General features: G+C 44.0%; 1 protein-coding gene across 2 annotated transcripts in view; it reads left to right on the forward strand.

Annotated features, from left to right (window-relative positions):
• Nucleotides 1-18,794, forward strand: part of UBE3C (ubiquitin protein ligase E3C) — a 135,943-nt gene extending 117,149 nt beyond the window's left edge. For both annotated transcript variants that reach the window (XM_032753233.2, XM_058428585.1), the window contains 4 exons: nucleotides 2,588-2,776; nucleotides 2,878-2,944; nucleotides 5,918-6,048; nucleotides 17,009-18,794. In XM_032753233.2, coding sequence (XP_032609124.1) covers nucleotides 2,588-2,776; nucleotides 2,878-2,944; nucleotides 5,918-6,048; nucleotides 17,009-17,179 — 558 coding nt within the window. In that variant the 3' untranslated portion in view covers nucleotides 17,180-18,794. The remainder of the gene's footprint in view (nucleotides 1-2,587; nucleotides 2,777-2,877; nucleotides 2,945-5,917; nucleotides 6,049-17,008) is intronic.
• Nucleotides 18,795-19,203: the final 409 nt, after the last annotated feature.

The following is a 19,203-nucleotide window of genomic DNA, read 5'->3' on the forward strand; positions in this document are numbered from 1 at the left end:
TCTTTCTAGCAGAAAATGCTAAGGGTTTAAGAAGGACCCACAAATAATCATCTGTTAGGTAGAAAAGATTGGACTTGAGTCACGACACCTTGGTTCAGGTCCTGGTTTGGCCGCTTTTCTGTGAGGCTTAAGGAAGTCACAAGACCCCTTCCCCATCTCAGACGGGGGTGTGAGTGCCGGAGGATGAAATGAGCTGATGGAAGTAGGTCATGTACGGTGGTGTCTTGTGGGGCTTTATGGATTCCAAGTGAAAATAGACCTTCTGGAGGAGCAGAGAGGACAGCTCTTGGTATCTTGCTGTCCTGAGAGCTGCTCCAGTTAAATATATTTGTATTTAGAGGAAATTTTAAATATGTCCCTCAAATTTGAAATTTAGCACTTATGTGACATGATTTTTAAGTACACATAGTTGTTTAGGCTTAGCCTGAGAGAGAATTTTAAATTTAAAGTAGTGTAACCATTTAAAAGTTATTAGAGGGGCTGGGCGCAGTGGCTCACGGCTGTAATCCCAGCACTTTGGGAGGCCAAGGCAGGCAGATCATTTGAGGTCAGGAGTTCAGACCAGCCTGGCCAACATGGTGAAACCCTGTCTCTACTAAAAATACAAAAAAATGAGCCGGGCATGGTAATGTGCACCTGTAATCACAGCTACTCGGGAGGCTGAGGCACAAGAATCGCTTGAACCCAGATGGCGGAGGTTACACTGAGCCAAGATTGCTCCACTGCACTCCAGGCTGGGTGACAGAGTGAGACCTTGTGTCAAAAAAAAAAAAAAAAAAGTTATAGAAATGTCAGTTTTTTCTGATCAGGCAAGGTAATTGGGAGCCTTGGAAGTTCCTTTAACTGATAACTTCACTGGTCCTTCGTCTTCCAAATCATACAAGTACATCATCATTTATTACCTGCCTCTAATCCATTTAAAGGAAGGGGTGGTATTTTATATATTGAAATATAATAGCTAGCCTCCTGAGGCTTGGTTAACAGATGGACTGTCAGCTGAGTACAAGCAAAGGAATTAAGGTAATGAACACAATCTTTAATCAGAATGAAGACAATGGAATTGAAAGCCCATTCTTAGGCTTGATGGTTCCAAACCTTAGGAAGTGAATTAGTGAGAATAATTGAATCATCATTTAAAATGTGAAACGTTAAAAGAAGCAGATCTGGTAAGTTGAATGTTCAAGTTCAATTTGAACATTCTATATAAAATGAGAACCAGCAAACGACTCTCCTGTAACCATCAGCTGTAGGATGACTTAAGTCAGGCTCTCTAGCAGCTTTGTGAAACAGTCTTTCTCTAAATGGTAAGGGACTGAGACATCAGTGCCATTGCCCAGAGGCAGCAGCCTTGTCTGTTACTCTGGGAATATTAAAGCTACCAGGAAAACTGAAGGCTGTGAAAAGAAAAGAATGGAAAGGTAGGGAAGTTGAAATGTCTTTGTTCATTTATTTTGGTCTTATTTTATATTTTCTTTGTCCACAGTATAGGTTGCCCTCATCTAACCCCAGGAATGCAGTTAGGGTGTTTTTGTTGTTTTGTTTTAGAAATACAGGTGGGGGTCTTGCTTTATCTCAAACTCCTGGGCTTAAGGGATCCTCCTGCCTTGGCCTCCCACAGTGCTGGGATTAGAGGCGTGAGCCACTATACCCGGCCTGTTTTTTGGTTTTCTTAATAAATACTTTTTAAAAATTTTTTTATTTAAAAAACACTCTTTATAAATTATGATTACACGTTTATATTGTATTTTGCTCATGTACTGTTTTGTATTTATGAATTCATATAATCACATACAATCGTATAATCACAGCAATTCCAAGTCAGACAAACAAATATCACCATTTTATTAATGGCCAAAAGTTTCCAGGTGTAAAGTGACTTGTCTGTCATACAAGTGAGGGACAGTAAGATCCAGGTCTGTGTTTCCGCTATGTTGCTTTTCTCATGAGCTCTCTTGTGGTGTTGATGGGAGCCCCACGTTATACCTGCAAATTCTGTGAGTGTAGCCATGTACTAATAAAAAGTGTTCTTACTTACTCTGTTTATATACATAAGAAATTGGCCGATCTATTATCACTGATCGTTACCACCACCCTTTGCATCGTAATTGAAGTGCGTTATAGTAATGGCGTTGTGGAAGCACACAGGTAAGTGTGTGCTGCTTGTATGGATGAAAATGAGAAATCACTTTACTACAGCCTTTGCGCTTCCTCCAGAATGAGTCGCTTTTTCCCTTCTGACTTAACGGTGATTGTTTGCTTCATATCTTTGCCCTCTGTGATTTCTCATTTTTGTTTAAATAAAATTGCCATGGCGACATTGCTGCACAATTCCCTAGTGCTTTGGAGGAAACATGGATGGTTAGTGATCTTAAAGACAGAATAAGGTGCTGGGCTTCGGAGACTCTTCTTGGAGGTGCGTCCTTGCGTCTGTGCACAATGGTATGCATACTCGGGTACGGTTTCGTATTTAGATTCTTGTTCACAAAGCATCAAGTCCTATTTCCTTAAAACATTTGTTTCTTGCTTTTTTTTTTAACCTATTATCATACTTTGAGGATTTTGAGATCCTTATGTTTTGTATTTCCAGGTAGTTGAACTAAAATTCGGTGGGAAAGACATCCCTGTCACCAGCGCCAACCGGATTGCATACATCCACTTGGTGGCGGACTACAGGCTGAACAGGCAGATCCGCCAGCACTGCCTGGCTTTCCGACAGGGCCTTGCCAATGTTGTCAGCCTCGAGTGGCTCCGGATGTTTGATCAGCAAGAAATTCAGGTACCCTACCTGCTGACTTTCTGGGACACGCTTGTCACAGGAAATGAAAAGGCTTTCTTAAAATTTACCTCAAACGTTATCATTTGAACTTTTTTCCTTAGGTATTAATTTCTGGTGCACAAGTTCCCATAAGCCTAGAGGACCTAAAATCCTTTACAAACTATTCAGGTATGTTATCACTACTAGTTATTGTTTCTGAAAATGTTGCAGGGGGTCATATTTCCAAAGTAATTTGTATTTTATTTTATTTTAATTAATTTATTAACGTATTTACTTTCAGAGAGTTTCACTCTTGTTGCCCAGGCTGGAGTGCAGTGGCGCGATCCCAGCTCACTGAAACCTTTGCCTCCTGGGTTCAAGCAATTCTCCTGCCTCAGCCTCCCGAATAGCTGGGATTACAGGCACCTGCCACCAGGCCCAACAAATTTTTGTATTTTGAGTAGAGACAGGGTTTCGCCATGTTGGCCAGGCTGGTTTCAAACTCCTGAGCTCAAGTGATCCAGCTGCCTCAGCGTCCCAAAGTGCTGGGATTACAGGCGTGAGCTACCATGCCTTGGCCTCAAAGTAATTTTTATTGTAATCTTTTGTAGGGGTAATTTATATGGTTCAAAAACCAGATGGCTGAGTGCAGTAGCTCACGCCTGTAATCGCAGCCTTTGGGAGGCCAGGGCAGGTGGATCACTTGAACTCAGGAGTTTGAAACCAGCCTGGGCAATGTGGCGAAATCCCATCTCTACTGAAAATTAGCTGGGCGTGGTGGCGTACAACTGCAGTCCCAGCATGTTGGTGCACACCTGCAGTCCCAGCGTGGTGGCGCACACCTGCAGTCCCAGCGTGGTGGCGCACACCTGCAGTCCCAGCCTGGTGGCGCACACCTGCAGTCCCAGCGTGGTGGCGTACACTTGTAGTCACAGCTACTTGGGGTGCTGAGGCAGGAGAATCACTGGAGCTGGGAGACAGACAGAGGTCTTGAGATCTCGGTGAGCCGAGATGATGCCACTGCACTCCAGCCTGGGTGGCAGGAGTGAAACCCTGTCTCTAAATAAATAAATATGTACATAGTACATGCGCAAGAAAAATTAAAGAGATGTTTAACATAAGAAGATAGATAAATGGCCATTAAGCAAATAAGCACACGATGCGATGTTCAACACCATTAGTCATTATAGAAAAATGCCACTTAAATCCAAATGAGATAACCCCACATACCCACTAGTTGTCTACTGCGTGCAAGTGAGAGCTTTTTGAGGCAATGGAAATGTTCTAAAACTGGATTGTGCTGATGGTTGCAAAACTCTAAATTTACAAAAGATCATTTTCACATATAACTGTGTGTATCCATGCGTATGTATCTCCTATCTGTAGTTAGTTTGTATTGCCCTACATTTGAAGTCTAATCTTTATGTAAAAGCAAATAATGCCCAAGGTCACGTTGTCCCCATGATCAGGTCATAAGTTTAAGGAAATGAAATCAATCTGACCTTTCCTTTGCCAAGAGATTGTCTTCGGTTGTTTTCTTTACCCATCTGCACTGAGGGCCTGCACCTTTAATAATCTCAGCTATGCCAGTAAATAGGTTTAAAATATTATATTCATTTTGGTGCCAATTAATGCACTTAAGATATTTTATTGGTGTTATTTCGGTAGTATATTAACAATGAGGGAACAATATATAGCAATTATTTTAGGTTTAGGGAGCACTTTACTAGATTAAAAGCTGTAAGTGGTAGATATTACATTTTAGAATAGTGGTCTCATCATATAGTGAGATTGGTTGTTAGCCATGGTATTAATATCGGAATGATAATAATTTAGAAGGAAAAATGATAAAATTAATTTAGACACCAAATCATGCTGGGAAAACACCCAGCTGTATTAGTACTAGACACCCATTGTCTGTCGTTTTAGATCTGTGGCCACATGCAAACCCCTTCTCTACAGTCTGCTCAGCAGTGGCTTTGAACTGCTAGCACAGTTCTTCAAAATAAGGCTCTTTTGCAGTAGCTTTTGGTGCCCACATTCATCTTTATAGTTACAGGGTGATCCTTAGTCTAGCTTTTTATTTATTTATTTATTATTATTATTATTTTTTTTTTTTTGAGAGGGAGTCTGGCCCTGTCACCCAGGCTGGAGTGCAGTGGCGCAATGTCAGCTCGCTGCAAGCTCCGCCTCCCAGGTTCACGCCATTTTCCTGCCTCAGCCTCCCGAATAGCTGGGACTACAGGTGCCCGCCACCGCGCCCAGCTAATTTTTTTGTATTTTTAGTAGAGACAGGGTTTCACTGTGTTAGCCAAGTTGGTCTCGATCTCCTGACCTTGTGATCTGCCCGCCTCAGCCTCCCAAAGTGCTGGGATTACAGGCGTGAGCCACCGCGCCCGGCCTTTTTTTTTTTTTTTTTTTTTTTGAGAGCGAATCTCGCCCTGTCACCCAGGCTGGAGTTCAGTGATGCAATCTCAGCTCACTGCAGCCTCCGCCTTCTGGGTTCAAGCGATTCTCCCACCTCAGCCTCCCAAGAAGCTGAGATTACAGGTGCATGCCACGACATCCGGCTAATTTTTGTACTTTCGGTAGAGACAGGGTTTCACCATGTTGTCCAGGCTGCTCTCGAACTCCCAACCTCAAGTGATCCGCCAGCCCGGGCCTCCCAAAGTGCTGGGATTACAGATGTGAGCCACTGTGCCTGGCCCTGCTTTGACCCTCCTTAAGTTGCTCTCCCCTTCTTGTACTTTGCCCATCGCCTCCACATAATTGGCGGTGGGTGGGGCAGGGGCAGGGGGAGGCAGAGAATTCCACTTTTGCATTTACAATCGGTCCTTCATATCTGTGAGTTCTGTCCACATCCATGGCTTCAACCAATTGCAGATTTTAAATATTTGAGGAAAAAGCAATGGTTGTGTCTGCACTGAATGTGTGCTAAACAATATAGTGTCACAGCCATTTACATAGCCTCTGCATTAGATTAGATTGTACAAGTGCTCTAGAGATCATGGAAGTACACACGACGTACACAGGTGGTACACAGATGCCACGCCGTTTTATGGAAGGGACTTGAGGATCCGTGGGGGTCTGGACCAATCCCTGTGGGTCCTGAAGGGTGGATGTGCTTTGCACTTCATGAAGCATGTGTTCATCTTGCCGCAGGAGGCTATTCTGCAGACCATCCTGTTATTAAGGTCTTCTGGAGAGTTGTGGAAGGCTTCACTGATGAAGAGAAGCGCAAACTGCTGAAGTTTGTAACAAGCTGCTCTCGACCCCCTCTCTTGGGGTTTAAGGTACACAACTTTCATGGCATTTGCTTTAAAGACCACATTATAATAAGAAAGGCAGCAGAACATTCAGTGGGGTGAAATGAGGTCCTTTTACATACACTTTTGTTTTCATCTTCAGCTAGATTTTTAATTAAGTTCTGGTTATGATGTATATATTTCGGTGCTCGTTTTATTTGGGGTTGCTTTTTTCGTTTGTTCACAATAACCTATTCATGTGAGAGTTGTACATTGTGGTCATGATTGCCTGTGAACAAACCCTGCATTTGGAGGGACTGTTTGCAATATTAATAATCAGTCTCATAAATCCGTAACACATCTTGGGCTTTTTGCTACTGAACTGAAGCAGGTACAACGTAGAGATGTTGATGGAGTGTATATGCTACTGAGCCTTATTTTACCACTTCTGGAAATTAATGTTGATCTTACGTAATTTGGCTTATTTTTAGCAATCAGATTTGCCTCAGGCAGGTGGGTCATTTGAAGTCAGGAGTTCGAGACCAGCCTGGCCAACATGATGAAAACCTGTCTCTGCTAAAAATACAGAAAAATGAGCCAGGCATGGTGACGTGTGCCTGTAATCCCAGTTACTTGGGAGGCTGAGGCACGAGAATTGCTTGAACCCAGGAGGTGGAGGTTGCAGTGAACCAAGATCGCGCCACTGCACTGCACTCCAGCCTGAGTGACAGAGTGAGACCCTGTCTCCAAAAAAAAAAATTGCCTCAGGAACGTCTAATCATAATTCCTGTATTCACTGTAAATTAAAATAAAGCCATATTAACATTTAAAAATACACACAGTGGTATATATATTATAGACTAATATATAAGTAGGTAAGTACTGTATGTAACTTGTGTTTATGAAACTTAATAGGCATTCACTTTCTTTTTTCCTTTTTTTTTTTTTTTAAATAAGATGGGCACTCGCTGTATCACCCAGGCTGGAGTGCAGTGGTGCGATCGCGGCTCTCTGCAGCCTCAACCACCCAGGCTCAAGCAATCTTCCCACCTCAGCCTCCCAAGCAGCTGGGACTACAGGCGTGTAACACCATGCCTGGCTGATGTTTTGATTTTTTCTGGAGAGGGGTTTCACTGTATTCACCAGGCTGGCCTCCAACTCCTGGGCCTAAGCAATCCTCTCACTTCAGCCTCCCAAGGTGCTGGGATGACAGGTGTGAGTCACCACACCATGCCCAGCTGGCATTCACCTTCAAATAGCCTTCAATCGGAAAGAGTTCCTGCACACTCATGTAGTCCCAGCTACTCTTGAGGCTGAGGTAGGAGGATTAGTTGAGCCCAGGAGTTTAAGACCAACCTGGGCAATGTAGTAGCGAGATCCTGTCTCAAGGGGGAAAAAAGTAATGTTAAGGTTTTTTTGCTTTTTTGTTGTTGTTGTTTTGTTTGTTTGTTTTTGAGACGGAGTTTTAACTCTCTCGCCCAGACTGGAGTGCAGAGGGCAATGGCGCGATCTCCGCTCACTGCAACCTCTGCCTCCCAGGTTCAAGCAATTCTCCTGCCTCAGCCTCCCGAGTAGCTGTGATTACAGGCATACGCCTCCATTTCCCGCTAATTTTTGTATTTTTAGTAGAGACGGGGTTTTACCATGTTGGCCAGGCTGGTCTCAAACTCCTGACCTCAAGTGATCCACCCGCCTTGGCCTCACAAAGTGCTAGGAGTACAGGCATGAGCCATCGTGCCCAGCCCCCCAAGTATTTTTTTATATTTCTGAGTGAAGCTATTCTTTAACTTTTTACTTTGAAACTATTTTAAATGTATAGAAAAGTTGTGAAAATTGACCGAATAACTTCTAAACCCGCACTGACCAATTGTTAACATTTTGCTACGTTTACTTTATCATTCTTTTCATGCGTTTCTTTCTTGAGTCATTTGAGAGCATGAGATCTTCCCTAAATATCTCAGTGTATACTTCCTAAGAATAGAGACAGTTTTTAAATGGCCACAATTAAATTATTACAAGTCAGGAAATTGAACTCTGACATACAGCACTGACCTTATCGAATCCACTGGCTGCAGAGTGTGGCGCTGGGACCAGCAGCTGCAGCATCACTTGAGCACGTGTTAAAGATGAACATTCTCAGGCCCCACTCAGACCTGAGTCAGCGCTCAGTGGGAGCGGAGCACCGCAGTCACGTTGTGACCGGCTCTTCAGGGTTAGGCCGGTTGTCCCTTCACGTCCTTCATAGAAGCTGATCCAGGACCACACGTGCATTTAATTGGCGTGCTCTTTAGTTTCCTTTCTTCTGTATCCCCATTTTCAAGGGGTGCAGGCAACTTATGTTGAGAATGTTCGTCAATGTGGTGTCGCAGCCCCACTCTTGCGAGTGTACAGATGGCAGCATATTTTCACACAGTGTGTTTATGAATGTTCAGAGCAAGTCTTCATAATGGCCAAAAACGAAATAATTCACAGTACATGAACTGCTAGTAAATACTACAGACGAAGAGATATTCAGAATTTAAAAGGGATAAATGATATCTACTACACTGTGTATGAACATTGAAAACACCGTGCTATCCCAGCACTTTGGGAGGCCGAGGCGGGCGGATCACGAGGTCAGGAGATCGAGACCACGGTGAAACCCCATCTCTACTAAAAAAATAAAAAAATTAGCCGGGCGTGGTGGCGGGCGCCTGTAGTCCCAGCTACTTGGAGAGGCTGAGGCAGGAGAATGGCGTGAACCCGGGAGGCGGAGCTTGCAGTGAGCCGAGATTGCGCCACTGCACTCCAGCCTGGGCGACAGAGCCGCCTCAAAAAAAAAAAAAAAAAAAGAAAACACCGTGCTATGTGAACGAAGCAAGACACAAGACACGTATTATTAGACATAATTCCACTCGGATAAACTGTCCTTTGAAAGGCACATTTACAGACACAGAGCGGGTCAGGGCCTGCACAGGGCTGGAGGTGGCAGCGGGAGCTTCGGGGAAGTGGAGCGACCCAAAACCGGATTGTGGGGGTCGCCCTGAAACTCAGTAAATTTGCTAAAATCATTGGATTGTACATTTAAAGGGATAATCCTACAGTAAGCCAAGTACACCTCAATTAAGCTGTTCTTAAAAACTGACTATAAACTAACACAGCATCTCAGTAAGTGCCCTGAGAACTGGAGTTGGGACCCAGTAGAGAGGTGGGAAGAAGTGAGGCCTAAGTGCAGTGAGTCTGTTTCAAGTAGGAGGTCAATCATCGACGCCGTTACGCTCTGGAAGTAATGAATAATAAAGACATATAAACTTAAACGTGTCAGTGAATACCATTACCCAATGATATTAGTAGAAAGGATATTCTTCCAAATTGGTGGAGAGAAAAAATAACCATGCAAAACAAGACAAACAGAACCAACTCTATTTACCAGATATAGGGGGTGGGTGGGAAGTAACATTCAGAATCGTAAAATAAGCTGGGCGCGGTGGCTCACGCTTGTAATCCCAGCACTTTGGGAGGCCGAGGCGGGCGGATCACGAGGTCAAGAGATCGAGACCACGGTGAAACCCCGTCTCTACTAAAAATACAAAAAAATTAGCCGGGCATGGTGGCAGGCGTCTGTAGTCCCAGCTACTCGGAGAGGCTGAGGCAGGAGAATGGTGTGAACCCGGGAGTCGGAGCTTGCAGTGAGCCGAGATTGCGCCACTGCACTCCAGCCTGGGCGACAGAGCGAGACTCCGTCTCAAAAAAAAAAAAAAAACAATCGTAAAATAGAAAACATAAAATGGGAGAAGCCTGAATGTTACAACAGTGAGTGCGGAGAAACTCACGTATTAAAAGAAAAAGACGTTGAGACAGCCTGGAGAACGCTGCCACCTACAAGCGACACACCTAAACGGAGTGACCCAGAAGGGTTTAGTGGCACGTCCAGGTTCGTGTGTAAAGAAATAGATGGGTCTCCTTCAGAGTTTGAAGCATGACCCATGTGACCAGATAGGAAAATCTCTCGAGCACAGTGAAAACTGGGCACTGCCTGTGTGGTGGTGGAGTCTGGAGGGCTTGTTGTGCTGGGGACGAAAGAGCAGGAGGACTGCAGGTGAGGCGTGCAGATGACTTTTTATCAGTAAAGATTTTAATACCATTTGGTAATTTTATCATTAACATTTATTATGATAGACGAGGCTTCTAGTATCTTTGTTTCAAAACTAGTTTGTTCCAAAGCTAAGAAAATGATGCATCTCATCTAGTTTCATAAAAGGAAGTTTGGAGGACCTGCTCCCATCAAAACACTGGAAGATGCAGAGATTTTTCTCAGCTCCTGGCTAATTAGATAATGCTTATCATGTGAGTAGCAATAAAAATTAGAAGTCCTGCCAGACGTAGGTTCTAGACATTCTGACGGCCAACTAAAGAGCCAGCAATAACGTGTGCCTAGGGGTGCGAGAGCCTTCTCCACCTCCGTGATGCCTCCGGGTTCCTGCATGGCCACTTGCGCTGCATGAGTGTCGTAGGTTTAGGGGAACAGGAGTAGAGGGATTCGCATTAGCTTTTAAAATCCCAAGTAGACTGGCCAGGTGTGGTGGCTCATGCCTGTAATCCCAGCACTTCGGGAGGCCAAGGCGGGTGGATCACCTGAGGCCAGGAGTTCAAGACGAACCTGACCAACATGGTGAAACCCCACCCCTACTAAATACAAAAAAAAAATTAGCCGGGCATGGTGGTGCACACCTGTAGTCCCAGCTACTAGGGACGCTGAGGCAGGAGAATGGCTTGAACCCGGGAGGCAGAGGTTGCAGTGAACTAAGATTGCGCCATTGCACTCCAGCCTGGGCAACAAGAGCAAAACTGTGTCTAAAAAAAAAAAAAAAAAAAAAAAATCTCAAATAGACTAAAAGGGAAAATCCCCCAACCCAGTCAAGACCCCGCATAATCGTAATTGAGTTATACCGTGGCAGACACTTTGAGCATCCATGAGACAGTCTTCCTATTTTTTTATTTTTCTCAATGTTCTAACATATGTGAAATTTAATTGATTTTTCCATGATAAGTGTTTTTGAAGTTGTTATATGTTAGACATCCAGTTTGGAAAAATCATCTTAATATTTAGGCTTTCCGGTTAGCTTAGTATGCCTGGATTTGCCAGGGCTGCCAGAATTAATGTAGACTTAAAGGAAGAGAATGTCTTTCAGTTGAAGTACTATAAATAGCAAAGGCAGGCAGGCATAATTTTAAAGTTATGAAACTCCTTAGTGCCAGATTATTGGAGAAGAACAACATCTGCTAAAGCTAATTAAAGTTTAATGTGTTTAATAAATGTGATTGTTACAGACAAAAAATCATTAAAGTGCTGTAGAAAATTGTTAAGTTACCATCAGGCCACATAATAAATTAATGATTTTTCTCACTCTGAATTAATGCAAATTCCCGTTGTACTGTATTTAATTATGCACAAAATGGTGCCCTTGACTCAGATTTCAGTGAAGAACTTCATTTTTTTTACTTTTAAGTCTCCAAGTAGGCAATTCAATTAGCGTTATGAAAGAAACACTAAAATGTGGCATTTAATTGCAAAATATATTTTAAGCTTTTCATTTATCCAGTGACTTTGCCAGCAGTCACTGACCCCTTCATTCAGAGATCCTTTTCTGTTTCAAAAATGCAATGCTTCCATTTTAGTATATTCAAGCATTTGTGAAAATTATTGCCCTCATATACTCAGAATGCTGAATAATAAGTGTAATAAATGTTCTTTCTGGTTCTCCTTTGGTTCTCATTCTAATATTTTTATGAGAGATTTAAAGGAGCAAATAAACTATAATTAGAAAAAAAAGACAGTGGATTTTAGCACATATCATATGCCACATATATATGTTTTAATGAAGTTTACATTTAGCAATAAAGAGACCTACAAAGATCAGTAATAAGAATCATATAAGTCTCTTCATGGCCTTTTTTTTTTTTTTTTTTTTTTTGTGAGATAGAGTTTCGCTCTTGTTGCCCAGGCTGGAGTACAATGGCCTATCTCAGCTCACTGCAACCTTCACCTCCTGGGTTCAAGTGATTCTCCTGCTGCTGCCTTCCGAGTCGCTGGGATTACAGGCACCTACCACCACCCCGAGCTAATTTTTTTGTATTTTTAGTATAGGCAGGATTTCACCATGTTGGCCAGGCTGGTCTCAAACTCCTGACCTCCAGTGATCCACCCACCTCAGCCTCCCAAAGTGCTGGGATTACAGGCCTGAGCCACTGAGCCCATCCTGTTCATAGCATTTTGTGGGCTGTGCTCTTACTAGTTTTACCCTTAACATAAATTATATGCTAAACTCAACATATAATTCAAACAAAATCCAACTGAAATGTGGGTGTGGCCAGTTGGGTGCCTGCTGTTCTTTGTGACAGCTTCAGTGCTTCCAAAGGTTCCTGCAGAATGGGACATTGCTCTAGTTTGATTCACATTCGACTACAATGGTTAGAAGGTAATTACCTTTTCTATTTTTTTTTAATTTTTTTACTTTTTTTGAACATAAACTAAAGATTGTATTGTCTTCATAATAAAACAAAAGATGACACTTAGAACTGGATCTCTTGGCCCTTCCTCCTCTTCTGTCCTCCCAGGTCAGAATGCTCGCATCTCTTTGTGGCCAGCATTCTCCTAGATCTGCACCTGTGCTGAACACACTCAAGCCTCAGCACAAACTTCTTCATAGTTCTAGCCTTTTCCCGGAAAATCAGCTTAGTCTGCCCACCGTAGCCGCTCTGCTTCCTGTCCTAACCCCACCTTCCCCGGGCGCCTGTCCTAACGCCACCTTCCCCGGGCGCCTGTCCTAACGCCACCTTCCCCGGGCGCCTGTCCTAACGCCACCTTCTCGGGCATACAGAGAATCCACGCCCTTCTGTGCCGTGTCACTTTGTGGGCTTGCCACACTTAACAGAGAGTCGAACAGGGGCCGGGTGTGGTGGCTCACGCACTTTGGGAGGCTGAGGCGGGCGGATCACCTGAGATCAGGAGTTCTTGACCAGCCTGGCCAACATGGCAAAACCCTATCTCTACTAAAAATACAAAAATGAGCTAGGTGTGATGATGGGCACCTATAGTCCCAGCTACCTGGGAGGTTGAGGCAAGAGAATTGCTTGAACCTGGGAGGCAGAGGTTGCAGTGGGCCGAGATTGTGCCATTGTACACCAGCCTTGTTGAGAGAGCAAGACGCCGACTCAAAAAAAAAAAAAACAAACTAGCAAGTTTTAGGAATTCACTTTGTGGGAGCACTGTTGTCACAGAAAGCACATTTTTTTATATTGGGTTTTTTTTTTTTTTTTTTAACCTTTCAGTAAAAGTAATGTTTTCATTATAGAAAATTGGAAATTGTGATCAAGTATAAGAAATCTATATTTCCTCCCATTCTAACCTTTTTTTTTATGTTTCCTTCCTTTTATTAGTATGTGTTTTATCTACATACATGAGTGTGTGTGGATGTAGACATGCATAATTTTTTCTGTTTTTGGTAGAGGGTAGGGTCTTGCTCTGTTGCCCAGGCTGTCTCAAACTCCTGGCCTTGAGTGATCTCCCACGTCAACCTCCCAAAGCACTGGTATTACAGGTGTGAGCCAACATGCTCAGCCTGTTACACACACACACACACACACACACACACACACACCCCTGGTATTACAGGTGTGAGCCAACATGCTTGGCCTGTTACACACACACACACACACAAACACCCCCCTAGTATTACAGGTATGAGCCAACATGCTCGGCCTGTGACACACACCCTAGTATTACAGGTGTGAGCCAACATGCTCGGCCTATTACACACACACACACACACACACACACATACATTTTTAAGACAGAGTTTCACTCTTATTGCCCAGGCTGGAGTGCAATGCGTGATCTTGGCTCACTGCAGCCTGCAACCTCTGCCTCCTGCCTCAGCCTCTCAGGTAGCTGGGATTATTACAGGCATGCACCACTACAGCCGGCTAATGTTTTATTTTTAGTAGAGATGGGGTTTTGCCATGTTGGTCAGGCTGGTCTCAGAAATCCTGACCTCAGGTGATCCACCCGTTTTGGCCTCCCAGAATGCTGGGATTACAGTCATGAGCCACTGCTCCTGGTCACATAATTTTTAAATATAATTTTAGCTGTATCCTGTGTTCAATTTTATAGGTTACCTTTTTTACTCAACATCACATCAGGATCACTTTTCCTCGTGTTGTTATTTGAAATATTTTTAATGGACTTTGTAGTGTCCCATCATGTGAATTTACCAGTTTACTTTCTGTTTTTTAGTTGTTTACAGCTCTTCCTTCATTGTGATGCTGTGAACCTCTTGTGCATAAATTATCATGTACATCTCTAATTATATCTTAGAGTACAGTCCCAGGAGTTGTGAATGTGGGTGAAGCCCCTGCTGCTGCTACCAGGCCCACCTCTCAGAGTTTCGTGTACACGTGTGCAGTGAAGGGCTGACCTAGCTAGGTCTCTGAAATCCGTGCCAGATACTAAATCTTAAATCTGCACAGGCTGGGACAGTGAGCAGACGGAGGGCAATCTGCCTTATTGTCTTGCTGTTGGAAGAGAACACATAAATCACATATCTCAGATTTGAGGCAAGTAGCTAATGATGTTTGTGTATACGAGGAAGGTGGAGTCACCGGTGCTTTGTGGCCATCAGAGGACCGACATTCACATAGGTTTCATGCATTAAGTCTGCGTTGAGCAATCCCTAACAGAATTTTTGCCTACAGATACATTTGCACAATTGTGCAAACTAAGTACGTATTCGTTGCATCATTTTTTGTAAAAAACTGAGAAAAGTGCCCACCGACACATTGTGCCACACACATCCATGGAACAGCCTCACCATTGACAGGGCAAGATGGCCGAGACACATCATCAATGAGAAAAGCACGGCACGGAATAGTGTGTCTCCACACGCATCCATGGAGCACCATATACAGCCTCACCATTGACAGGGCGAGATGGCCGAGACACATCGTCAGATGAGAAAAGCAAGGCACGGAATAGTGTGTCTCCACACACATCCATGGAACACGATATACAGCCTCACCATTGACAGGGCGAGATGGCCGAGACACATCGTCAGTGAGAAAAGCAAGGCACGGAATAGTGTGTCTAATGTGCTCACGGTCTCAATTTTAAAACTAGAGGAGGGAGAACATTTTCTCGTGCGTGCATTAAATCTCTGGGAGCACTTACGACGCTGAAGCATTGGTTGCCTGTGGGAATGGGAACTGGGTATCTGTGATACAGGGATGAGAATTTTCACACTGTACCTTTAAACACCAGAACGTCATGAACACATCTGAAAAACAATATTCAAATTTCCCTGATCATCTTTCTTTTTTTGTTAACAATTATTTAAATTCTGGCACAAGCAAGCCACTTTTCATCATGCATTTGGTCTATAGATGTTCTACCTTCCTCAATGTTGCTTTGTAATTTAATTAATAGGGGAACTGGGGCCAGGCGCAGTGGCTCACGCCTGTAATCCCAGCACTTCCGGAGGCTGAGGCGGGTGGATCACGAGGTCAGGAGATTGAGACGGTCCTGGCAAACACAGTGAAACCCCATCTCTACTAAACATACAAAAAATTAGCCAGGCGTGGTGGCTCGTGCCTGTAGTCCTAGCTACTCGGGAGGCTGAGGCGAGAGAATGGCGTGAACCCGGGAGGCGGATGTTGCCGTGAGCCGAGATCGCGCCACTGCACTCCAGCCTGGGTGACAGAGCAAGACTCTGTCTCAAAAAAATAAATAAAAATAATAGGGGAACTGTGTTGCTTCTTTGTATCTCTTGAAAACTGATAGAGGTCTCATCAGATTCTAAATTTGAATTTTTCTTTTTTTGCCAATAACATCACATAGATAATGTCGTATGCTTCCCATTCCCTTAATCATCATGGAGATCCACTTCTCGTGAGTCATCTCCCCACAATGCTGGGATCGATCTCTGCATCAGAATTCCTCTTGATTTTAGTGGTCACTTATCACTGCCTAGATCCATTGTTTAACGTGCTTCTGAAACAGCCGTGTTCTAATTACGTAATTGTATCATTTATTAGCTGGAATTTTCTATTTAAAAACAGCTTTGTTTCTTCTCACCAGTGATTTGGTTAACCCAAGTAATAGCTTGTACAGGAAAGATAGAATGAATCTTGATCCTTTTAAAAAGTTTTTTATAGACAGGGTCTCGCTGTGTGTTGCCCAGGCTGGAGTGCAGTGGTGTGATCATACCTCACTAACCTCGACCTCCTGGGCTCAAGACTCTTTTCACCTCAGCCTCCCAAGTAGCTGGGAATGTAGGGGCACACCACCACACCTGGCTAATTGTTTTGATTTTTATTTTTAGTGGAAATGAGGTCTCGTTATGTTGCCCAGGCTGGTCCCGAACTCCGAAGCTCAAGCCATCCCCAGCTAGGCCTCCCAAAGTGCTGGGACTACAGGTGTGAGCTATGCGCCTGACCTGGAATGTTATTTATCCCTTTTTATGCCTGAAGCACAGTGTACAATCTTTTATATAATTTAGAACTAAGCCATCAATGTAATTTTTTAAAAAGCAAATGTGGGCCGGGCACAGTGGCTCACGCCTGTAACCCAGCACTTTGGGAGGCAGAGGTGGGCAGATCACAAGGTCAGGAGTTCAAGACCATCCTGGCCAACGTGGTGAAACCCCATATCTACTAAAAATACAAAAATTAGCCAGGCATGGTGGCAGGCGCCTGTAATCCCAGCTACTCGGGAGGCTGAGGCAGGAGAATCGCTTGAACCCGGGAGGCAGAGGTTGCAGTGATCTGAGATGGTGCCATTGCACTCCAGCCTGGGCGACAGAGCAAGACTCCATCTCAAAACAAACAACAACAAAGCAAATGTGGTTTCGGGAAAATGTGACTGCAATGGTAACTTTTTACTGATTGGAGCAGGCACATTTTGTGTGCTTTGTATTAAAAGTCATGTCATGCCATGCTTGTTACAGTGACATCTTGCACACGTGCTGTTTTTCAGGAGTTGTATCCCGCATTTTGTATTCACAACGGAGGCTCCGACCTTGAGCGGCTCCCCACAGCCAGCACCTGCATGAACCTGCTGAAGCTCCCCGAGTTCTATGACGAGACACTTTTGCGAAGTAAACTTCTCTATGCGATTGAATGTGCTGCTGGCTTTGAGCTGAGCTGAAGCTGATGCTGGGGTCCGATCCCTGCAGAGAACCAGTGCTTCCTTCGTCAGCAGCGCCTCCCCAGACCCACGAGGGTACTCCCACTGCACGCCTGAGGCTCTCCTAAGCTCCTTCTTTCATTCTGCCATTCCTCCCTCCCTTCCTTTTTTAAATGATTTTTATTACGTTGTGGTCACTTACGTAGATGGACATTGCTTTTCAAATAACTTAAAATAACACGTTATGTGCCATGTGGCTACTTTAGTAATATTGCCAAGAAGAGCACAGTTTTTAGACTAGTGGCATCTCAGTGAAATTAACCAAAGATGAAGCTTGGGCTTTGCTGATGAGGTCAGAGGCCTCCTGAGCAGGCAGTGCCGCTCCAGGGTTCGGACAGGGCTGCGCAGGCGACAGAGATACGGGGTCTGAGGGCTGAGACGCCACGGGGCCGCTGCTGCTTATGTGGTTGGATTGTTTACAAGCCTCATTATTAAAACTGAAGGCATTTTTTTTTTCTGCTGCCTCTCCCAAAGTGGTTAGTTTTGGAAAAGAGATGACGATGGTAATATTTTATTTGTGCTTTTTAAGCCATTTCCCCAAATGGGACTAGCATGCTTGTTTTCAGTATACCATGGCCTGCCTCATGATGGTTTGGAGATACTGTCTGTGGATGTGAGGTGGGGACTTCATTCATTGTCCTATTTCTATCTCCACTTTGTGCCTGGAGAGTTTTCAGGGGAGGTGGAGGGGGAGGGTCTGCCAAGCTACTGCAACATCTGTCACCCACTATACCCAGTTACTTGGGGGAGCACAGACACTGTGGTGTCATTAAAGTCGTTTGAACCAAAGTGGCAGCTGCATCTTTGTCCCGATGCTAGCCGTGCCGGTCTCCCATCATCCGCTTGCCCTCCTTGCCCCTGGGCTGCGCCCACTTGTCTTCCTGGATATTTGGGGGTGACTCGCCATGCTTGGCACCCTCTGCTTCCTGGTGCTGCTCTGACTCGAAGACGGGACAGTCCCTGGTGCACATCCAGGGAAGAGGAGTGTCAGTCGTTCTTGCAGTAGGCACTTTATCAGGACCCGACCTGTTGCTGGGTGATTTTAGTCTCTACAAACAGAAAGCATTTCAAAGCATCAGCTGTGGGAGCAGAGTGACCCTTTGCTGATGCTGGGGGGAGGGGATCTAAATCCTCATTTATCTCTTCTATGTCTAGTATTTTACTGTCACTGGAGGCTCTGTGGGCTGTCATAGTTAATTGACCATAATTAGCAATATACTTTTAAATGTGGGAAAGCTGAATGACACTTTTAAGACAATGAACGTTATCAAAACAAAATGTATAATTTCTTAATTTGAATAATAAGCGTTTAAATGCTATTTGTAGTCTTGATATACAGAAATAAAATAATTAGGGTTGGTCTTTTTTATTTTAGGTTGTTTTATGTTGAATGTTCTATATCTTACTAGTTAATTTGTATATTTTATTATCAGTATTTTGGAAGTAGCATATCTGAGACTGAAGAGAAATTGACAATTCACTTATTTGTGGTTTTTTTTCTCAGCTATTCTGAGCTTATTTATTTATTTGTATGTTCTAATGGCTAAACATTTACATTAAATGTTTTTTTTCCCAAGATTGTGTTGGAGTCCTACCCCAAATCATTGAGATTAGCCACAGCTTCTGAATGTTACTAGTTTTGTCACAGGTGTTTGCATGTCACCAGCTAATGGAGTATAGTAAGATGGTCTGCATCACTGAGAATCAGAGGTCCTCGGGAGGAGTGCCTGTCACAGGGGTGGGCCGAGCGTGGCTCCCAGGCCGGCGGCCGGTGTGCTCTTATCCGACCAGCCACAGGCGTTGCCTTCCTGAGTCTCCCATTGGGTCTGGCATTAGTTCTTGAAAAGTTTCTGGAGGAAGATTCTTTGTTCTTTGTTTTGTTTGCCCTTTTCTATGTTCTGTCCTACTTTCTGCTTTCTGGTAATTTTGTACACAAACCTAAATGTTGACTTGGGGTTATTGCAGATATTTCTCATGAGGCGTTA

This window comes from Hylobates moloch, unplaced genomic scaffold (genome assembly GCF_009828535.3).
Source record: "Hylobates moloch isolate HMO894 unplaced genomic scaffold, HMol_V3 SCAFFOLD_1, whole genome shotgun sequence".
In the NCBI taxonomy this organism is placed as follows: Eukaryota; Metazoa; Chordata; class Mammalia; order Primates; family Hylobatidae; genus Hylobates; species Hylobates moloch.